This window comes from Ursus americanus, chromosome 5 (genome assembly GCF_024610735.1).
Source record: "Ursus americanus isolate L20-20 chromosome 5, mUrsAme1.1.p, whole genome shotgun sequence".
Classification (NCBI taxonomy): Eukaryota; Metazoa; Chordata; class Mammalia; order Carnivora; family Ursidae; genus Ursus; species Ursus americanus.
This window is the reverse complement of record NC_142131.1, coordinates 53140863-53156840: the sequence shown is the minus strand read 5'-3', so window position 1 is coordinate 53156840 and position 15978 is coordinate 53140863. Positions and strand designations below refer to the sequence as shown.

The window sequence follows — 15978 nt, the reverse complement described above, 5'->3', positions numbered from 1 at the left end:
TCCTTGTTGAGCTCCCCCCACATCCCATCCCGCTGGGCCAATACAGGGAAAGTTGGAGGATTAAGGACCCCTCCCTGCCCTCTTATATAAATCTCCGAGCCCTGGAGGGTCCACTGGGGAAGCAAACGCGGCTGGTGAGTGGACCAAGCGATCCTGTCGGCGGAAGCAGCGCCCTCGTGTGACCTCCAGAAGAAACGCATTTATGTTCCAGCCCCTCCCTTTCTATGCGCTCATTGAACAAGTATTTATTGAGTTCCACTAGGTGCGCTAGGGGTAGCCGTTGAAGAATATAGGTAAAATACCTGCTCCGTGAACGGTACATTCCAGTGTGTGTGTGTGGCGGGGCAGGCAATAAACGGCAAATAAATGAGGCAGATAGTGGTACTGATAACTGCTGGGAAGAAAATAAAACCGAGAACAGTGGAGACACAGGGCTGGGCTGACAAAACAAGGTCTCCTTAAGTAGGTAACGTCTAAGATGACACTTAGGTTACTGGGATCCAGTCATGTGACGATCTGCGGGGCGGCGGGGGGCAGGGGGAGCTTTCCTTGCAGAGGGAAGATCTACAGCAAAGACCCCCAGGCAGACACAGACTTTGCACAACAGACAAAGACCAAGCAGCTGGAACAGAGTGAGCAAGGGAGAATGGTATGAGATGTGGCCAGGAACGTAGGCTAGGGCCAGACTGTAGATCTTACAGGTCATGACAGAGTTTGATTTTTCTTCTAGGAGTAATGGAATGTATTGGGTGAGTTTTGAGAAGAGTAGTGTAGCTTGATTACCTTTTAAAATGATCCCTATGGCTGCTATGCAGATTAAGAACTTTGGGCAAGGAAGGAAGAATGGAAGCAGGGAGATGATTGCAAGGGATTAGAAAGCTATTGAAATAATTCAGGTGAGACAGGACGGAGGCTTGGAACACGGTAGAAGTGTGGGAGGTGGGGAGATGTGGTTGGATGCTGGGTTTACTTTGAAGGTAGAGCCAAAAGGACTTGCTAATAGACCACATTCTCCTTTGTTCTTTTGGCTCCAGGAACTCCTTCATACACACACTCTAGTTGGTTCCTCTGCCCTTACTGCCGCGCTGAGTTAGAAGGGCAGACCCCAAGGATACAGCTAAATTGGAAAGTTTCCAGGTGTGGTTGGACAAAGGAATTTAAGCCTCAGGCACTGTGTTCTCCCTGATATGCCTCCTTAGCTCATTTATTGTGCTGGGACTCTGCCTGGTGTCTCCCTTACTGTAGCCTGGCTTCCACAGACCCAGTTACTTATTAGGTCTCTGTTTATCCAAATGGGTGCCCTTATGGTGTGTTGGTGCCACCCAAAACAGTCCTGGGGGGTTGTTGTTTGTATTTGATACAGAGAAGGGAGCAGGATAATCTGACGGTTTCAGTCCTCAGACCCAGGCCAGTGACTTACTCCTGTTAATTTACACAAAACACAGTGGGGTCAGACGTGATCCCACAGAAAACGCACACAATATTTTTGCCCCTGGCTGGGCATTTCTGGAGAGCCCGGGAAAGATCAGGTTAGTTTACAAATGCTCTCAGTAAGCAAGGGCTGGGGAAAGCAAGTGGGAAAGGGAATGACCCGGCTGGCTCTAGATTCAGCAGGCTTGCTCTGTTTGTGTTGTGCTGCATGGGGGGGGGGGATTATAAATGCAGCCAGCTGGAGAGCCCCTGGACTCAAAACCTAGGACTGCATGAGTCCCTGAGAGTCTGTGCAAGCCTCCTCAAGATGAACCTACCAGGCCAGGAGGAGTTTGAGGTCTCCAGTGCTTGTGAAAATGTGCCCACAGGAGAGCTGGACAGTGGCCCTGGCTCTGGCCCCAGCCCTGATGGCCTTTCAGACACAGACAGAGGGGAACTGGGGGTACCCAAGGACCCTCTGCTCTTCATTCAGCTAAATGAGCTTCTGGGCTGGCCCCACGCCCTGGAGTGGAGAGAGACAGGCAGGTGAGTGGGACCCGGGGCAGTTCTATGGGGTCTTTCCCTTTCCCCAGCTGGGGACTCCTCCATGACCCGTAGCTCCTCCTGTGTGAGGAGGCACTCTTACTCCCAATCAGGAGTTCCTCTCTGTGTTCTCCAATTCAGGCCCTCACCTTCCATGACGCTCAGCTTTCTATGCAGTCTACTTTTGAGTTCCCCAAGACCCCAGTTGAGGGGTGAATGCCTAGGAAGGGGCATACTTTGCACCACTGGGGCCAGGACTCCCTCATTGTCCTACCTTCCTGCCTCTCCTGTGTCCCCACTCCTGCACCTAGGAGAGATGGCCCCAATAACATAGTCTTCTCCTCTCCACTGCAGGTGGGTGCTGTTTGAGGAGAAGCTGGAGGTGGGTGCGGGCCGGTGGAGTGTTCCTCACGTGCCCACCCTGGCACTGTCCAGCCTTCAGAAGCTCCGTAGCCTACTGGCCGAGGGCCTTGTGCTGCTGGACTGTCCAGCTCAGAGCTTCCTGGAGCTCGTGGGTACGTTGGGAGACTCTGCCATGCCATTTCCCCAGGACCTCCCCCCCAAATCTTAGAACATTCCAGAGCTCACCCACCCCACCCTAGGGATTATCCTCCCTGTCACGAGGTGGGGGGGGGGCAGAGATGGAGGAATAGAGACTCCCAGAAGGGAAAGGGGGTTGGGGTTAGGGTTAGGGGGGAAAGGGAAAAGGGGAAGAGTTTGGGGCTGGGAGCTCTCAGGAAAGGGTTGGAGCCCCACCTCTGTTCTTCAGAACAGGTGACCAGAGTGGAGTCGCTGAGCCCAGAGCTGAGAGGGCAGCTGCAGGCCTTGCTGCTGCAGAGACCCCAGCACCTCATCCAGCCCATAGGCACCAGGCCCTGCCAGGGTGAGAGGCCTGTCCCTGGGCCCAGGACCAAAAGCCCCGAGTGGGAGGGTCCCAGATCCCCCCTGCCTCCTTCCTGGACCAAGACCAGCCTAGCCTTGGCTCATACCTCAACTCAGGTCTCATGGGTGAGAAGTGGAGCGAGGGGAGAAGAATGGCGAGGCCAGAGTTCTGGGAAGGGATGTTCTTGGTAGGCATTGTGCCAGGAGTTTTACATGCAGTATCTCATTTAATCTTCACAACCATCCTGTGAGGTAGTACCACAATTAGCCTCATTTTAGTGGTAAGAAAACTGAGGCTCAGAGAGGGAAAGCTCCAGTTTTCATAGTTTGTCAGAGGTAAAGCTGGTCAGGGAGCCCTGGTGCATCCTCCAAAGCCCGTGCTCTTAGCCACTGCCTCATCCTGTTTTGAAGGGTCTGCCCATCCAAGAGAGGCTTCTCACAATGAGGAAGCCCCCCTGAAGGAACAGGTTTGTGGCCTTTCCCTGGGCAGGGCTGGGAGAGGGGTCAGGGGTTAACAGAGGTTCACCCTCCACTGGCCTCATTATCAATCAATATCCTGCCAACATCCACCTCCCCAAATAACCTCTCATCCTTTGTGTCTCCTCGAACCCCCATCCAGCGTCAGAACCCCCTGAGACGGAAGCTGCCTCCAGGGGCCGAGGCAGGGGCTGTGCTGGCAGGAGAGTTGGGCTTCTTGGTGCAGCCCCTGGGGGCCTTTGTGCGACTGCGGGATCCAGTGGTGCTGGGACCCCTCATTGAGGTTCCCCTTCCTAGCAGGTAAGGCTGCTGAGAGTCAGGGGTTCTGGAGACCAGAAAGGGTCTCTACTGGGGAGGGGATTGGGAGGTCTCTGGTTCAGTTCTTTCAGGGGTGAGTGCAGGATGGAGCTCAGGGGTCTGTGGAGGCGGCTAGTGGACAGGGCTGCAAAGTAGGTGTGCACATGAGTGTACGTATGGGGGCTGGTAGGGAGGTCAGTGGGCAGGGCTGCCTTACGGGATAGCCACCTCTGAGATTTCTGGGGCCTGGTTCCTTCTTCAGATTTTTCTGCCTCCTCCTTGGTCCCTCCACATTGGGAAAGGGCTACCATGAGATGGGCCGGGCAATGGCCGTCCTCCTCAGTGACCCGGTGAGCTGGGCAGGTGTGTGTGTGCCCGTGCCCACACATAGACTTGTGTTACTGAGTGTGCACGTGTGGACTCTGGATGTGTGACAGAATACAGCAATGAGGCAGAGTGTGGCTTTGTGTCCATTAGCAGGAGGACTGACGTTTCCTTGGCTACCACTGGAGCGCCCTTCTCTAGTACAGCGCCGGCACACAGTAGGCAGCCAAGAGGTACCCGCTGCATGCGTGCACTAATGAATGAGTGCTTGAATGGCTCGTCGGCTTATCTGACTTGTGTCTAGCTTTGAGACCGTGAAAATGTACGTAAGGGTCCAGATCTGCATTTACTGCCCCTTTGTGCCCCTATCCCTAGCAATTCCAGTGGTCAGTTCGTCGGGCCAGCAACCTTCACGACCTCCTGGCAGCCTTGGATGCCTTCCTAGAGGAGGTGACGGTGCTCCCTCCAGGTCGCTGGGACCCGACAGCCCGGATTGCCCCACCTAAATGTCTGCCCTCCCAGCACAAAAGGTATACGGGGGCCTTCTCCACAGGCCTTGGGTCCAATCCCACCGTTGAGGGGGCTAGGGGATCCCAGGAAAGGGATAGAAACTTACCTTGGGATTCTGAGACTGCTGGCAGAGACACAAGCAGCCACCAGGGGGCAGGGTGCCCAGTCATGTTCTGGTTGGAGATCCTCAGGCAACCTGGGTTCCCATTCTCTTCAGGCTCTTCTCACAACTGAGGGAGGTCAAGGGCCCCTCTGCCGGGCATGGGGCCCTGACTGAGGACAGGTATGGTCACTGGCCACACGCACCCAGCCCAGAGTTACAGCGGACAGGCAGGTGAGGTGAGCTGGGGTGAGAGCAAGGGTAAGGGTACTGGGTGGGGAGAGGGGTCGCAGGGGCACAGAGGCATATTCTCACTGTGGAGGGGCTCACTCAGCCCCAGGGAAAGTAGCGGGGATAGGGGCAGGGGACAGGGTCCCCTGGATCACTGACAAACCATGGGGGGGAGGCTGTTTGGGGGCCTCGTCCAGGATGTGCGCCGGAAGGCCTCGTGGTACCTCAGCGACTTTTTGGACGCGCTGCATCCCCAGTGCTTCTCAGCCGTACTCTACATTTACTTGGCCACTGTCACTAATGCCATCACTTTTGGGGGTCTGCTGGGGGAAGCCACCAATGGTGCTCAGGTGAGTGGGGAGGCATGGGGGGGCAGGCACAAGTTTTGGTATTCTGCCAGCCGTGCCCTTTACCCTTCCCTGGGACAATGGGTGGGCTTCCCTGGAAGCTGGGGTTGCTGTGCTGAGGACTCCAGTGTCCTGTGCGGACAGGGTTCCCTGCCGGCTTCTAGGGGGTGCTGGAAAGTTTCCTGGGCACTGCAGTGGCTGGAGCTGCCTTCTGTCTGATGGCTGGCCAGCCCCTCACCATCCTCAGCAGCACAGGGCCAGTGCTGGTCTTCGAGCGCCTGCTCTTCTCCTTCAGTAGGTAGGAGAATACCCCGACTGTCACCAGACCCTCACTAGCCACACTCTCAGCCTTGTCCTGGCTAGGCCGGTAGGGGAGGGTGGAAACTGGCCCCAGGGGCACCTAACCTGGGTTAAGTGGAGAGCAGAACAGCTCTGCCAATTCCTGTCTGTCTCCCCCCCCCCCCCCGCAGAGATTACAGCCTGGACTACCTACCCTTCCGCCTGTGGGTGGGCGTCTGGGTGGCCACATTTTGCCTGGCGCTGGTGGCCACAGAGGCCAGCGTGCTGGTACGCTACTTTACCCGCTTCACCGAAGAAGGCTTCTGCGCCCTCATCAGCCTCATCTTCATCTATGATGCTGTGGGCAAAATGCTGAGCTTGACCAGTGCCTATCCCATCCAGAGCCCTGGCTATCCTGCCTATGGCTGCTTTTGCCAGTACCCAGACCTGGGAGGTGGGTGAGGGAAACAGGGAGTTTGGCAAGATGGGAAAGGATGCAGGAGGGGGAGGGGCTGTCCCTTTGCTATCTCCCCTTGTTAAGTCCAGCAGAATCCTGAATACTTACCCCAAAACCAGCAGCACATTTCCCCGCTCTGGTTTTGAATCAATTGAGAAGTAACAGAGCAGGCCCAATATTGTCTTTATTTCTAACAATGCTGATCAAAGAACATGCTTATAGCTATGGGGGAATGGGCTTCCTAACAATGAAAGGAAATTAGATAGGTTTATGCAGCCAGTTGTGGCTGCACTGGACAGGGACGGTCTTGCCCCAGAGGAGCAGAGCTAAATGCATGTACACTGCAGGCAGCTTACTCCCAAGAGTGAGGAAAGGAGGGGACAGGGAGAGGCATGCCCAGCTTCTCTCAAACTCACCAACCAAATAAATTGCTGCTCTTTCCCTAGTCTGAGTGAGCGACTCAGGGGGAGAGCCGCTCAGCATACTACACTTGTACAAATTCCTTCACATGGAAGGAAGCAGCAGGAACGGGGAAGAGATGTCCTCTCAAGAGTGCCAGACTCTGCTGGGCATGAACAAAACCAGTCTGGTCCTGGTAGAAACCCAGAGATTGGTGTACTCATCCATTAAGCACACATTTGCTAGGCACCTGCTTTGGCCCATCCCTGGGCACCAGGGACACAGAGAGGTAAGGAATTTGAAGGGACCAGGCAATGTTCTGAGAAGCACCGGCTTGGTAGCGACTGGAGTCAGCAGACAGATGAGTCAGAACTAAGAACTCTCTGATTCACTTGGACCCATGAGATTAGACTTCTGAGGGGTTGGAGAAGGTTCCCAAGGGAGGGGCATATGTCCAAATCGTTCTCTGCTTCCCAGGAAATGAGTCTCAGTGGATGAGGACAGAACCAAAAGACAGAGATGACATCTCAAGTATGGTGAGGGCCTGTTCTTGGGAGGGCCTGGGAAAGAAAGGCTGAGAGCCAAAGAAGTCAGTGGTTCCTGGCTCTTCCCACCCCATAGGCTAGGGAAACCCTTGTATGTCACAGAGGCCCAGATCTGTGCTGTGGCTGGAGACCTCTTATCCTGGGCCCTTGCTGTCTCAGTGAGTGTCAATGTTTATTCTGCCACCTAACCCCATCCCTGATGACCCCCTCCATACAGGACCTAGGCCTGGTCAATGCCTCCTTGCTGCCCCCACCTGAGTGTGTCCGGCGGGGAGGCCACCCTCGTGGCCCCAGCTGTCATACTGTCCCAGACATCGCCTTCTTCTCCCTCCTCCTCTTCTTTACCTCCTTCCTCTTAGCCACGGCCCTCAAGCATGTAAAGACAAGCCGCTTCTTCCCCTCTGTGGTGAGTGTTACCTCTTTCTGTGGGAGAGTACTGGCTCTTGGCCTTGGGCGCTGTCTGTGAGTGGGAAAAGGTGAGGAAGGAAGGGGCTGGCAGGCCTGAATCTGACTGAGTGTCCACTGTGTGGCCAGGTACGCAAAGTGCTCGGTGACTTCTCCTCAGTCCTGGCCATGCTGCTGGGCTGTGGCCTTGATTCCTTCCTGGGTCTGGCCACGCCAAAGCTCACGGTGCCCAGTGAGTTCAAGGTGAGAGCTGGGAGTATAGGACAGAGGGGAGAGCAGGGCCAGCAGACAGGACCTTGGAGGAGGAAGATGCATAGATGCCATGCTTCTCTTCCCCTGAGCTTCCATTTCCTCACTTATAAAATAGAAAGGGTAATAATAATGATCTCACAGAGTTGCTGTGAGGATTAATGAGGTACTGCTGCTGACACAGTGGTACAGAATACATGGCAGCTATTATTTAAATTAGGGGTTAAGAGGATGGGTTCTGCTCAGCCAGCCCTGGGTTTGAGATCCTGTTCTGCCACTTCCTAGCTGTACGACCTTAGGCAAATTAACCCACATCTCTCATCAATGAGCCTCAATTTATGCATCTATAAAATGGAAATAATAAATAACAATGGCTCCTACTCTACAAGTTGTCTTGAGGTTCACAGAAGATGACTATAAAGCATTTTACCACAGCGCAGGAACTGGCACATACCAAGACCTTAATAAATGTTACTTATTGTTGTCATAGGTTGGCACTACCCACTCCACTATTCCCCACTCTCTTCTTTGCACCCCCAGTTGCCGACTTTGATCTGGTAAAGTTGGAGCTCCCTACCAAGGGCATGATGGTGCACAGGACAAGGCTTAGCACTTAGACTTTGCCTGTGCATTTGGAGACCTCCTCTCCAGCTTCCCCCAGGAGAGGAGAGCAGGGGGACTCCAACTGGGGTAGCCTCAGGGGCTCGGAATCTGAGATGGCAACTGGGGTCCCCTCCCCCACATAGACGCTTATAATCAGAGCAGACGCAGACACACCCAGCCCTGCCCCTGCCCCAGATCAAGGCAGGTCTGAGCCTGAGTCGCTCCACCCTGGTTGGGAGAGGGGGTGCCTAGGAAGGAGGGCTCTGCATACCGAGAAGTGTGGGCAGGCCTCACCTCCATCTCTTCCTCTTGCAGGGTGGGAGGGCCCCTGAGAACCAAAGTCAAGAGGCCTTGGCTCCAGCCCAACCCCCAAGGTGGTCCCCCTCCTTCTGCCCTCTTTTAAGACACTGGGATGCTTTGAACCAGCTGTTCCTGCACACATACTGCTCCTACCAACCATCTAGGGTCTTGGAATGGGGGTAAAGGGGGCAGGGGGTTATGGAAGAATGCCAGTGCTGGGGTGAGGTACTCTTGGGAGACCCTAACTTGTCCATGGAACACCCTCTCCCAGCCCACACTCCCTGGGCGTGGCTGGCTGGTGTCACCTTTTGGAGCCAACCCCTGGTGGCTGAGTGTGGCAGCAGCCCTACCTGCCCTGCTGCTATCTATCCTCATCTTCATGGACCAGCAGATCACAGCGGTCATCCTCAACCGTGCTGAATATAAACTGCGGGTAAGGCCTGCTAAGTAAGACCCTAGGCCCCTAGACCAAAGGACAGAAACTCCAGGATGGGATCCAGGACGTCCCTCTCCCACTCCAGAGGACAGAGAGCCCAGGTCTGGTTTAGTTTCACCCTCAACGTTCCACCACTACCTGCAGAAGGGAGCTGGCTTCCACCTGGACCTCTTCTGTGTGGCTCTGCTGATGCTGCTCACGTCGGCGCTGGGGCTACCCTGGTACGTCTCAGCCACAGTCATCTCCCTGGCCCACATGGACAGTCTTCGGAGAGAAAGCAGAGCCTGTGCCCTGGGGGAGCCCCGCAGCTTCCTGGGGATCAGGTGAGGCCAATATTCAGGAAGCTAGAGTGAGAGGCGGTCAGTAAGGTGGTATGGTGGGATACAAAGCAGTTACTCGGACAGCTTAAATTCTCAACTGGTGACTCCAGAGGGCTCTCTCACTGCTCCATGAGCACTGCAGTGGGGTGAATGGGTGGGTTCTGGGCTGAGATGGGTGTGTCAGATCTTCCCACATTCTCCTTTGGCCATGGGATTGGGAGGGCCCTCGAGAGGAGCCTCATGGATGTAAAGGCAGAGGAGCCAGGGTTGCGCGAGGGTGAGGTGCCAGCTAATTACCATCCCCCCCCAGTGTAGGAGTACCTCATTGATGTTACAGAGTTACCATCATAAAAACAATTTTGTAACTATTGGAAACACAATCTGTGGAAAGTATGTAAAATTAACTTTGAAACTGTGAAATAAAAGTTTTTATGGCCTTGTAAAAATTGTTAACTTTCCATAAAAATAAAAACCTATGAGTTTGAGCTGATGGAGGGGCCTGGGACACTCAAAAAGAAGTGCCCTGCCCCTTCCTCTCCACCAATTTTGCACACCATGCTAAGGCCTCCTCCCTGCCAGGTGACTACTGGGGGATCCCTCCACTCCCCTCCTGCCAGTGCCTGTAGTAGGGTCTGGTCCGCATCTCCAGGTCTGGCACCTTGGGGGCTCTCCCAGACCCTGGCTGACTCTTCCCTCTCCGCACCACAGGGAGCAGAGGCTGACAGGCCTGGTGGTGTTCATCCTCACAGGAACTTCCATCTTCCTGGCACCTGTACTCAAGGTACCTTTGTTAGGCTGGTGTCAGGGGCCGGGCTGGGCAGTAATAATAATAAATAAAGCAAGAACTGACACTGGCTCTATACTCACTGTGCACCAGGCACTGTGCTGTTTTTTCCACACTTGCTCTCATTTGATCCTCACATGAACCCTGAGAGGCATCCGTACTTCACAAATGAGGAAGCTGAAGAAGGTTAAGGAGGTGAAGTCGCTTACAAAAGATCACCAAGAGAGCTAGTTTCTCAGGTCCATCTGAGAACCCAACCTCTTACCCAGGAGGCTTTCTACCCAGTGAGGCAGGGTGTGGGCATGCCACCATCCCCTATGGGTCAAGTGGTACGGTAGCCTTGCTCCAGCCTCCCAACAAACCTTAGACCGAGAGTGTGATCATCACGCCCCAGAAAAACCTTGAGGCAAAACCCCTTCACTTCTCCCTTACCAGATGTTTGTAGAATACCTACAATGTGAAAGGCTCTGCTAGGCACTTGGGAGAAGGGGGGGGGGGGACAGGAAGGGGCAGGAGTATTGAAAAGAGATATGGAGCCAAACCCCTATCAGCAACATACACACATGAACAAAAATTAAGTAACACGTAATCACAGAAAAGTTCAACAAGCCAAGGCAGCAAAGTAATCGAGAAAGGCATGGAGAATGGCATACAAGAGTCACCAGTGAGGGGAGTTGGGGAGGGGAAGGTCATGCAGCTGGGTGAGAGTGGAGTAGTTGAAAGAGCCAGATGGACCGGATCAGCTGCTTACTAACTAGGTGACTCTCATTCAGCAGATATTTACTGAGCATAAACCATATGCCAGGCACTGTTCCAAAGACTGGGGATATAGTAGTGATCAAAAGAGACCATCCACCGCTTGCAGTCTGGTGAGAAGAGAAAGATGAAAAAAATCAATAAAATAGGGATAAATTCAGGTAGTGACTACTTCTAACGAAAAATATAAGAGGGTAAGGTGATTAAGAGTGCAAAGGGTCTACTTTAGATTGAAAGGCCACGCCCTTCTGGGGTGTCAAGAGATGAGTAGTGAGAAGCCTGAGTAGTGAGAAAAAAGTCAAGGAAGGACATTTTAGGTGGAGGGAGATAGCAAAACAAAGCAAAGGGCTTGCAAGGGGTTAGAAATAAATTTGGGCATGTTGAGGGAAGGAAAGGAAGCCATATAGCAGGAAAAGCAGAGAGAGCAGAGAAGAACATGATAGATAAGATTGGAGAAGTAGGCCAGGTAGCAGAGAAGTTAACTTAGTTTCTGAAATCCAATTCCCCCTTTCGTAAAATGGAGACAATTATAGAATTTACCTCCTCTGTCTTGAAGATTCTGTATCAGGCATGCAAAGTTGGAAAGGAACAGAAAGAGCTGGGTAGACTTAGATGTGGATGCTGGAAGCTGGGGTTGGAGCCTACGTGGAGGTGGGGGGCATCTGGGCAGCTAGCAGAAGTGAACTCCTTTGCCAGCTCTCCACTTTTTTCTACCAGTTCATCCCAATGCCTGTGCTCTATGGCATATTCCTGTACATGGGGGTGGCAGCGATCAGCAGCATTCAGGTGAGCCCATTATATTCACCATGCAATCCCCCTCCTCCTCTTCTTTCCTGCTGCTACCTCCTGCCTATACTTGCCAAGTCCTCTCCTATCCTCTTTTCCTGACTCTCCTGGGCATAGGACTCTGCTGCCATGCCCTGAATGGGGAGGGTACCAAGGGAGGCTTCTGGCCTCCCCCTCGTGCTAGGCTTGGATAGCTAATAGTGACACCCTCCAGGCTGAAAACCCTGCTTTCTTCCTCCTGTTCCCCTAGTTCACAAAGAGGGTACAGCTATTATTGATGCCAGCAAAACATCAGCCAGACCTCCTGCTCTTGCGGCACGTACCTCTGAGCAGGGTCCACCTCTTCACAGCCATCCAGCTTGCCTGCCTGGGTCTGCTTTGGATAATCAAGTCTACCCCTGCAGCCATCATCTTCCCTCTCATGGTGACTCGGGGGAGGGTCGGGTAGTGTCCCAGGGATCCTGGGAGACTCTGAGCCTGGGAGGGTGGCCAAAGCCTCCACAGAAGGAAGACTCTCCCCCTCTCACTTGCCCTGGCTCTGCCTGGTTGGGAATCTTAGGACAGAGAAAGATGGCTGAGAGATGCCCACAGGCTAATCCTAGGATACCTGATTCAACTCCATTTCCAATCTCTTTGGGCTGATCAACCATACACAGAGATATAAAGTCTGAAAGAAGACTGAGGCCCTGGGAGAGGCAAGACTGGCACTTCTGTTACTCAGTGAGGCAATGACATTGGTGGTTTCTGGCCTTACCCTCACTCCCTGAGGAAGTTAAGAGCCCTGGGCTTTCTAGTACGACCAATCTGATTACCATACCCAGCTGCGTGACTTCTGGGAAGTTTCTAAACTCTTGAGGCCTCAGTTTTTTTCTCTATACAATGCGAACAATTACATCTACCTCGTAGGAACATGTTAGCATTAAGTGAAACAATACATAAAGCCTGGTACATAGGAAGTGCTCAATAAATGCCACTGCTGTTCATGTTTCTGCTGCTACTGGTGACAGCCCTGGGTCTTGTTTCTATCCCTGCAGTTGCTGGGCCTGGTGGGGGTCCGAAAGGCACTGGAGAGGGTCTTCTCACCACAAGAACTCCTTTGGCTGGATGAGCTGATGCCAGAGAAGGAAAGGAGCATCCCTGAGAAGGGGCTGGAGCCAGAATATTCACTCAGTGGTGACAGTGAAGACGTGAGCCCCAGATGGGCCCTCTCAGGAGAAGGGGGCAGGGGTGGGGAGAGCCCTTTTGTCCAAGAGTTGTCCCTAAAGCTTCATATTTCTATTAAGCCTGAAGATCTGATCAACACAATCCTTCCCCTTAGGTCCTCACCGACATAGGTACACTGAAGGGGTGAGGGAAATCTTTCTTTAGAGGGCAGGGGCCCTGGTTTATGAATCCATGGGGGTAGAAAGGTTTGGGGACAGCTCTGGTGGTCTTTGCCAACCATGATCTTTGTCTCAGTGTGGGTTTATATCCTTTCACTTTCTGGGTCCCTTTTTTTCTGCTCTGTCTTTCCCAACTCATCTTGGGATCTTTTTTTGCAGTCAGAGCTTATGTATCAGCCAAGGGCTCCAGAAATCAATATCTCTGTGAATTAGCTGGAGTAGGAGTTTGGGAATAGAGACTCCAAGAAACTAAGCATGAGGTGAGGATGTGAGGGAAGTCCCCCTGGGGTCGAGGATGGGGAGGTGGGGGCTCAGACCTTGAAAACCTCCAGTGTGCTGGCTACCCCTGTTTTCCTTCATGTTCCAGTTCCTCACGAACTCCAAAGTAGGGGAGGGAATAGAAAGGTCTCTTCAGAGGGAAGAAGGAAATAAGGGAAGTACCCTCTCAAGCCCTGGGCTTGGCTCCCTGTGGCACTGAAGTCTGGCCAGTAGAGGGAGCTCAAGCTCACACCAAATAGGATGTAGAGATGCAGGGCTGGGGAGGAAGGGGTAAAATGACAAAAGAACGGTAGGGAGTGGGGAGGAGAGGAAGGGAGGATAAAGCTCCCTGCTACTTTCCTTTGCCCTGGAGGCCACTCCCTTAGGCTGCTGAGAACCACATTCCAGACAAGTGGAGGGCTTCTCTGTCACTTGCCCACTTTGCCATTCTTTCCATTTTTATTCACTCATTTATCGAAACATTTTATGAGTACTATACTTAAGGAGTATCTAGATACCAGAGATACAGTGGTAAGATAATCATGGTCCCTGACCTCCTCAGTTTAAAACCCACTGGGAAAGACCAACAGGCAGTTGTTGGAGTGGGACAGTGTTGGCTAAGGCAAGCACGAGCTGTGGGAGCAGAGAGACCTCTAAGCCCTTCTTGGAGGGTGGTGAGGGTGGGGTGGTGGGAGTTGGAGAAGAGGAAATGGTCTCTAACTTGAAATTTGAAGATGAAGTATGTCCAGAATAAGGTGGAGGGAAATGTTCTAGGCAGAGGGTGCAGCATGTGCAAAAACGTGGCGTTTTTTCCACCTTGATAAGCTGAATTCTCTTCTGGACCACAGAAACCCTTCTATCCATGCCTTTCCAGGCTCAAAAGCCCAAGAAGCCCCATCATTTGCAATGGAAAATTCTAGAAGGCAATTCAGCAGCTATCCCAGAACAAGATCTCCTGGGCTTTCCATATCCCCTATAGCTCCTTTGCACTATTCTTTGCCCTACTGTGCCCCTGAGCACTTGCTCTGACCCCACTATGTCTTCTCTCAGTTCACAGGTGTTACTCGGAAGTCAGGATATTGCTGGCCTTTGGCTTAACTGCCAGATTCTCAGTGGACTGGGACCAGTGAGGCAGGACTGGAGGGCAGCTGGCCAAGATTTCCATTATCCTCTTGAGCAGGGGGTAGAGAGTGGCAGGGATGGGGCACCTGGGTGGCTCGGTCGGTAAAGTGGCTGCCTTCAGCTCAGGTCATGATCCCAGAGTCCTGGGATTGATCCTGCAACGGGGTCTCTGCTCAGCGGGGAACCTGCTTCTCCTTCTCCCCCTGCCTGCCACTCTGCCTACTCAAGCTCTCTCTCTGTCAAATAAATAAATAAATAAATAAATAAATAAATAAATAAACAAACAAACAAACAAATAAAATCTTTAAAAAAGGGGGGGTGCCTGGGTGGCTCAGTCGATTAATCATCTGCCTTCAGCTCAGATCATGATCCTGGAGTCCTGGCATCAGGGTCCCTGCTCAGCGGGGAGCCTGCTTCTCCCTCACCCTCTGCCACTCCCCCTCCTTGTTCTCTCTCTCTCTCTGTCATTTAAATAAATAAAATCTTCAAAAAAGGGAGAAAGAGAGAGAGAGAGTGGCAGGGAACAAGCAGGTTTGCTGGTAAGCCTTGGGGACTGACCAGGCTCCATTCACTCTCTACCCCATTAAAGGGACCTGGAAACCCTTCCCAATTTGAACTTTCTGTCCTCACAAATTCTCTTTTACAGAATTGGGGGTCTTTAGCGAACTCTTTTCAGTTTGCCAAAGGTGGAAAAAAATATTTCCAGAAAAATTATTTCTCTATTTAAAACAGTTTTTTATACATATGAAAATAATCTTTACTGTTTTTTTTTTTACCACAAAAGTAAATAAGATTAGTGCAAAGTATTAAAACACTATAGAACTATATAGTTTTGAAATGAAAACCATACCAGTGATGATCAGTGTCCAATTTTACTGTATATTGTTCAAATTTATTTCAGGGGACACATTAATATTTTCATTAAAACGAAATTATAGGGCCACCTGGGTGGCACAGTTGTTAAGCGTCTGCATTTGGCTCAGGGCGTGATCCCAGAGTCCTGGGATCGAGCCCCACATTAGGCTTCTGCGCTAGGACCCTGCTTCTTCCTCTCCCACTCCCCCTGCTTGTGTTCCCTCTCTCGCTGGCTGTCTCTATCTCTGTCAAATAAATAAATAAAATCTTTAAAAAAAAATAAAAATAAAAAATAAAACAAAATTATATTGTTGAGTTCTACAACACGCTTTTCACTTGATATGCATTGAGTATTTTCCCCATGCCAGTACATACATATCTACCTCTCTTTTTGTAATCTGCATAGAATGAAAAACCTAATAATCTGAAAAAGTTACCATATATACAAAAGAATTTATATAATGTCTTCTGGAAGTATAAGAATTTCTTCAGAGCATATACAGAGGAGTGAAATTAAAGAGTAACTAAAAAGAGAACACTTGTGTATGTCAGTTCATCTATGAATTCTAAAGTTAAAAATTATTTTTAGGGGCGCCTGGGTGGCACAGCGGTTAAGCGTCTGCCTTCGGCTCAGGGCGTGATCCCGGCATTATGGGATCGAGCCCCACATCAGGCTCCTCCGCTATGAGCCTGCTTCTTCCTCTCCCACTCCCCCTGCTTGTGTTCCCTCTCTTGCTAGCTGTCTCTATCTCTGTCAAATAAATAAAATCTTTAAAAAAAATTATTTTTAAGCTAGCATTTTAGTTGTTTTAGGTAGAAAGGTCATTCAAAAATTTTAATCTACTACAATACCAGAAGCGGAAAATTTTTTTATTTTATTACATTTTATTTTTAGGTAATCTCTACACACAAGGTGGGGCT

General features: G+C 51.7%; 1 protein-coding gene and 1 long non-coding RNA gene across 2 annotated transcripts in view; one reads left to right on the top strand and one right to left on the bottom strand.

The window, feature by feature from the left end:
* LOC123790276 (uncharacterized) overlaps positions 1–15978 on the bottom strand; it is a 46728-nt gene that overhangs the window by 9157 nt on the left and 21593 nt on the right. The gene's annotated exons all lie outside the window — the stretch shown is intronic.
* On the top strand, positions 1675–15665 carry SLC4A9 (solute carrier family 4 member 9). The gene is made up of 22 exons (XM_045794522.2): positions 1675–1956; positions 2308–2468; positions 2723–2836; positions 3247–3302; positions 3455–3612; positions 3872–3959; positions 4309–4463; positions 4661–4777; positions 4950–5124; positions 5286–5419; positions 5592–5854; positions 6734–6792; positions 7019–7207; positions 7336–7449; positions 8630–8791; positions 8939–9117; positions 9823–9895; positions 11372–11440; positions 11691–11864; positions 12475–12627; positions 12982–13082; positions 14131–15665. Exons 1-21 carry the CDS (start codon positions 1739–1741, stop codon positions 13033–13035), a joined length of 2865 nt encoding a protein of 954 aa, XP_045650478.1. The 5' UTR covers positions 1675–1738; the 3' UTR covers positions 13036–13082; positions 14131–15665.

Excerpts from the sequence above, each read along its gene's own strand:
- SLC4A9 (XM_045794522.2), top strand. The coding sequence starts at position 1,739 with ATGAACCTACCAGGCCAGGAGGAGTTTGAGGTCTCCAGTGCTTGTGAA. Across the intron at positions 5,125-5,285 it reads AAGCCACCAATGGTGCTCAG|GGGGTGCTGGAAAGTTTCCT; the intron begins GTGAGTGGGGAG and ends GCCGGCTTCTAG. Across the intron at positions 7,208-7,335 it reads GCCGCTTCTTCCCCTCTGTG|GTACGCAAAGTGCTCGGTGA; the intron begins GTGAGTGTTACC and ends CTGTGTGGCCAG.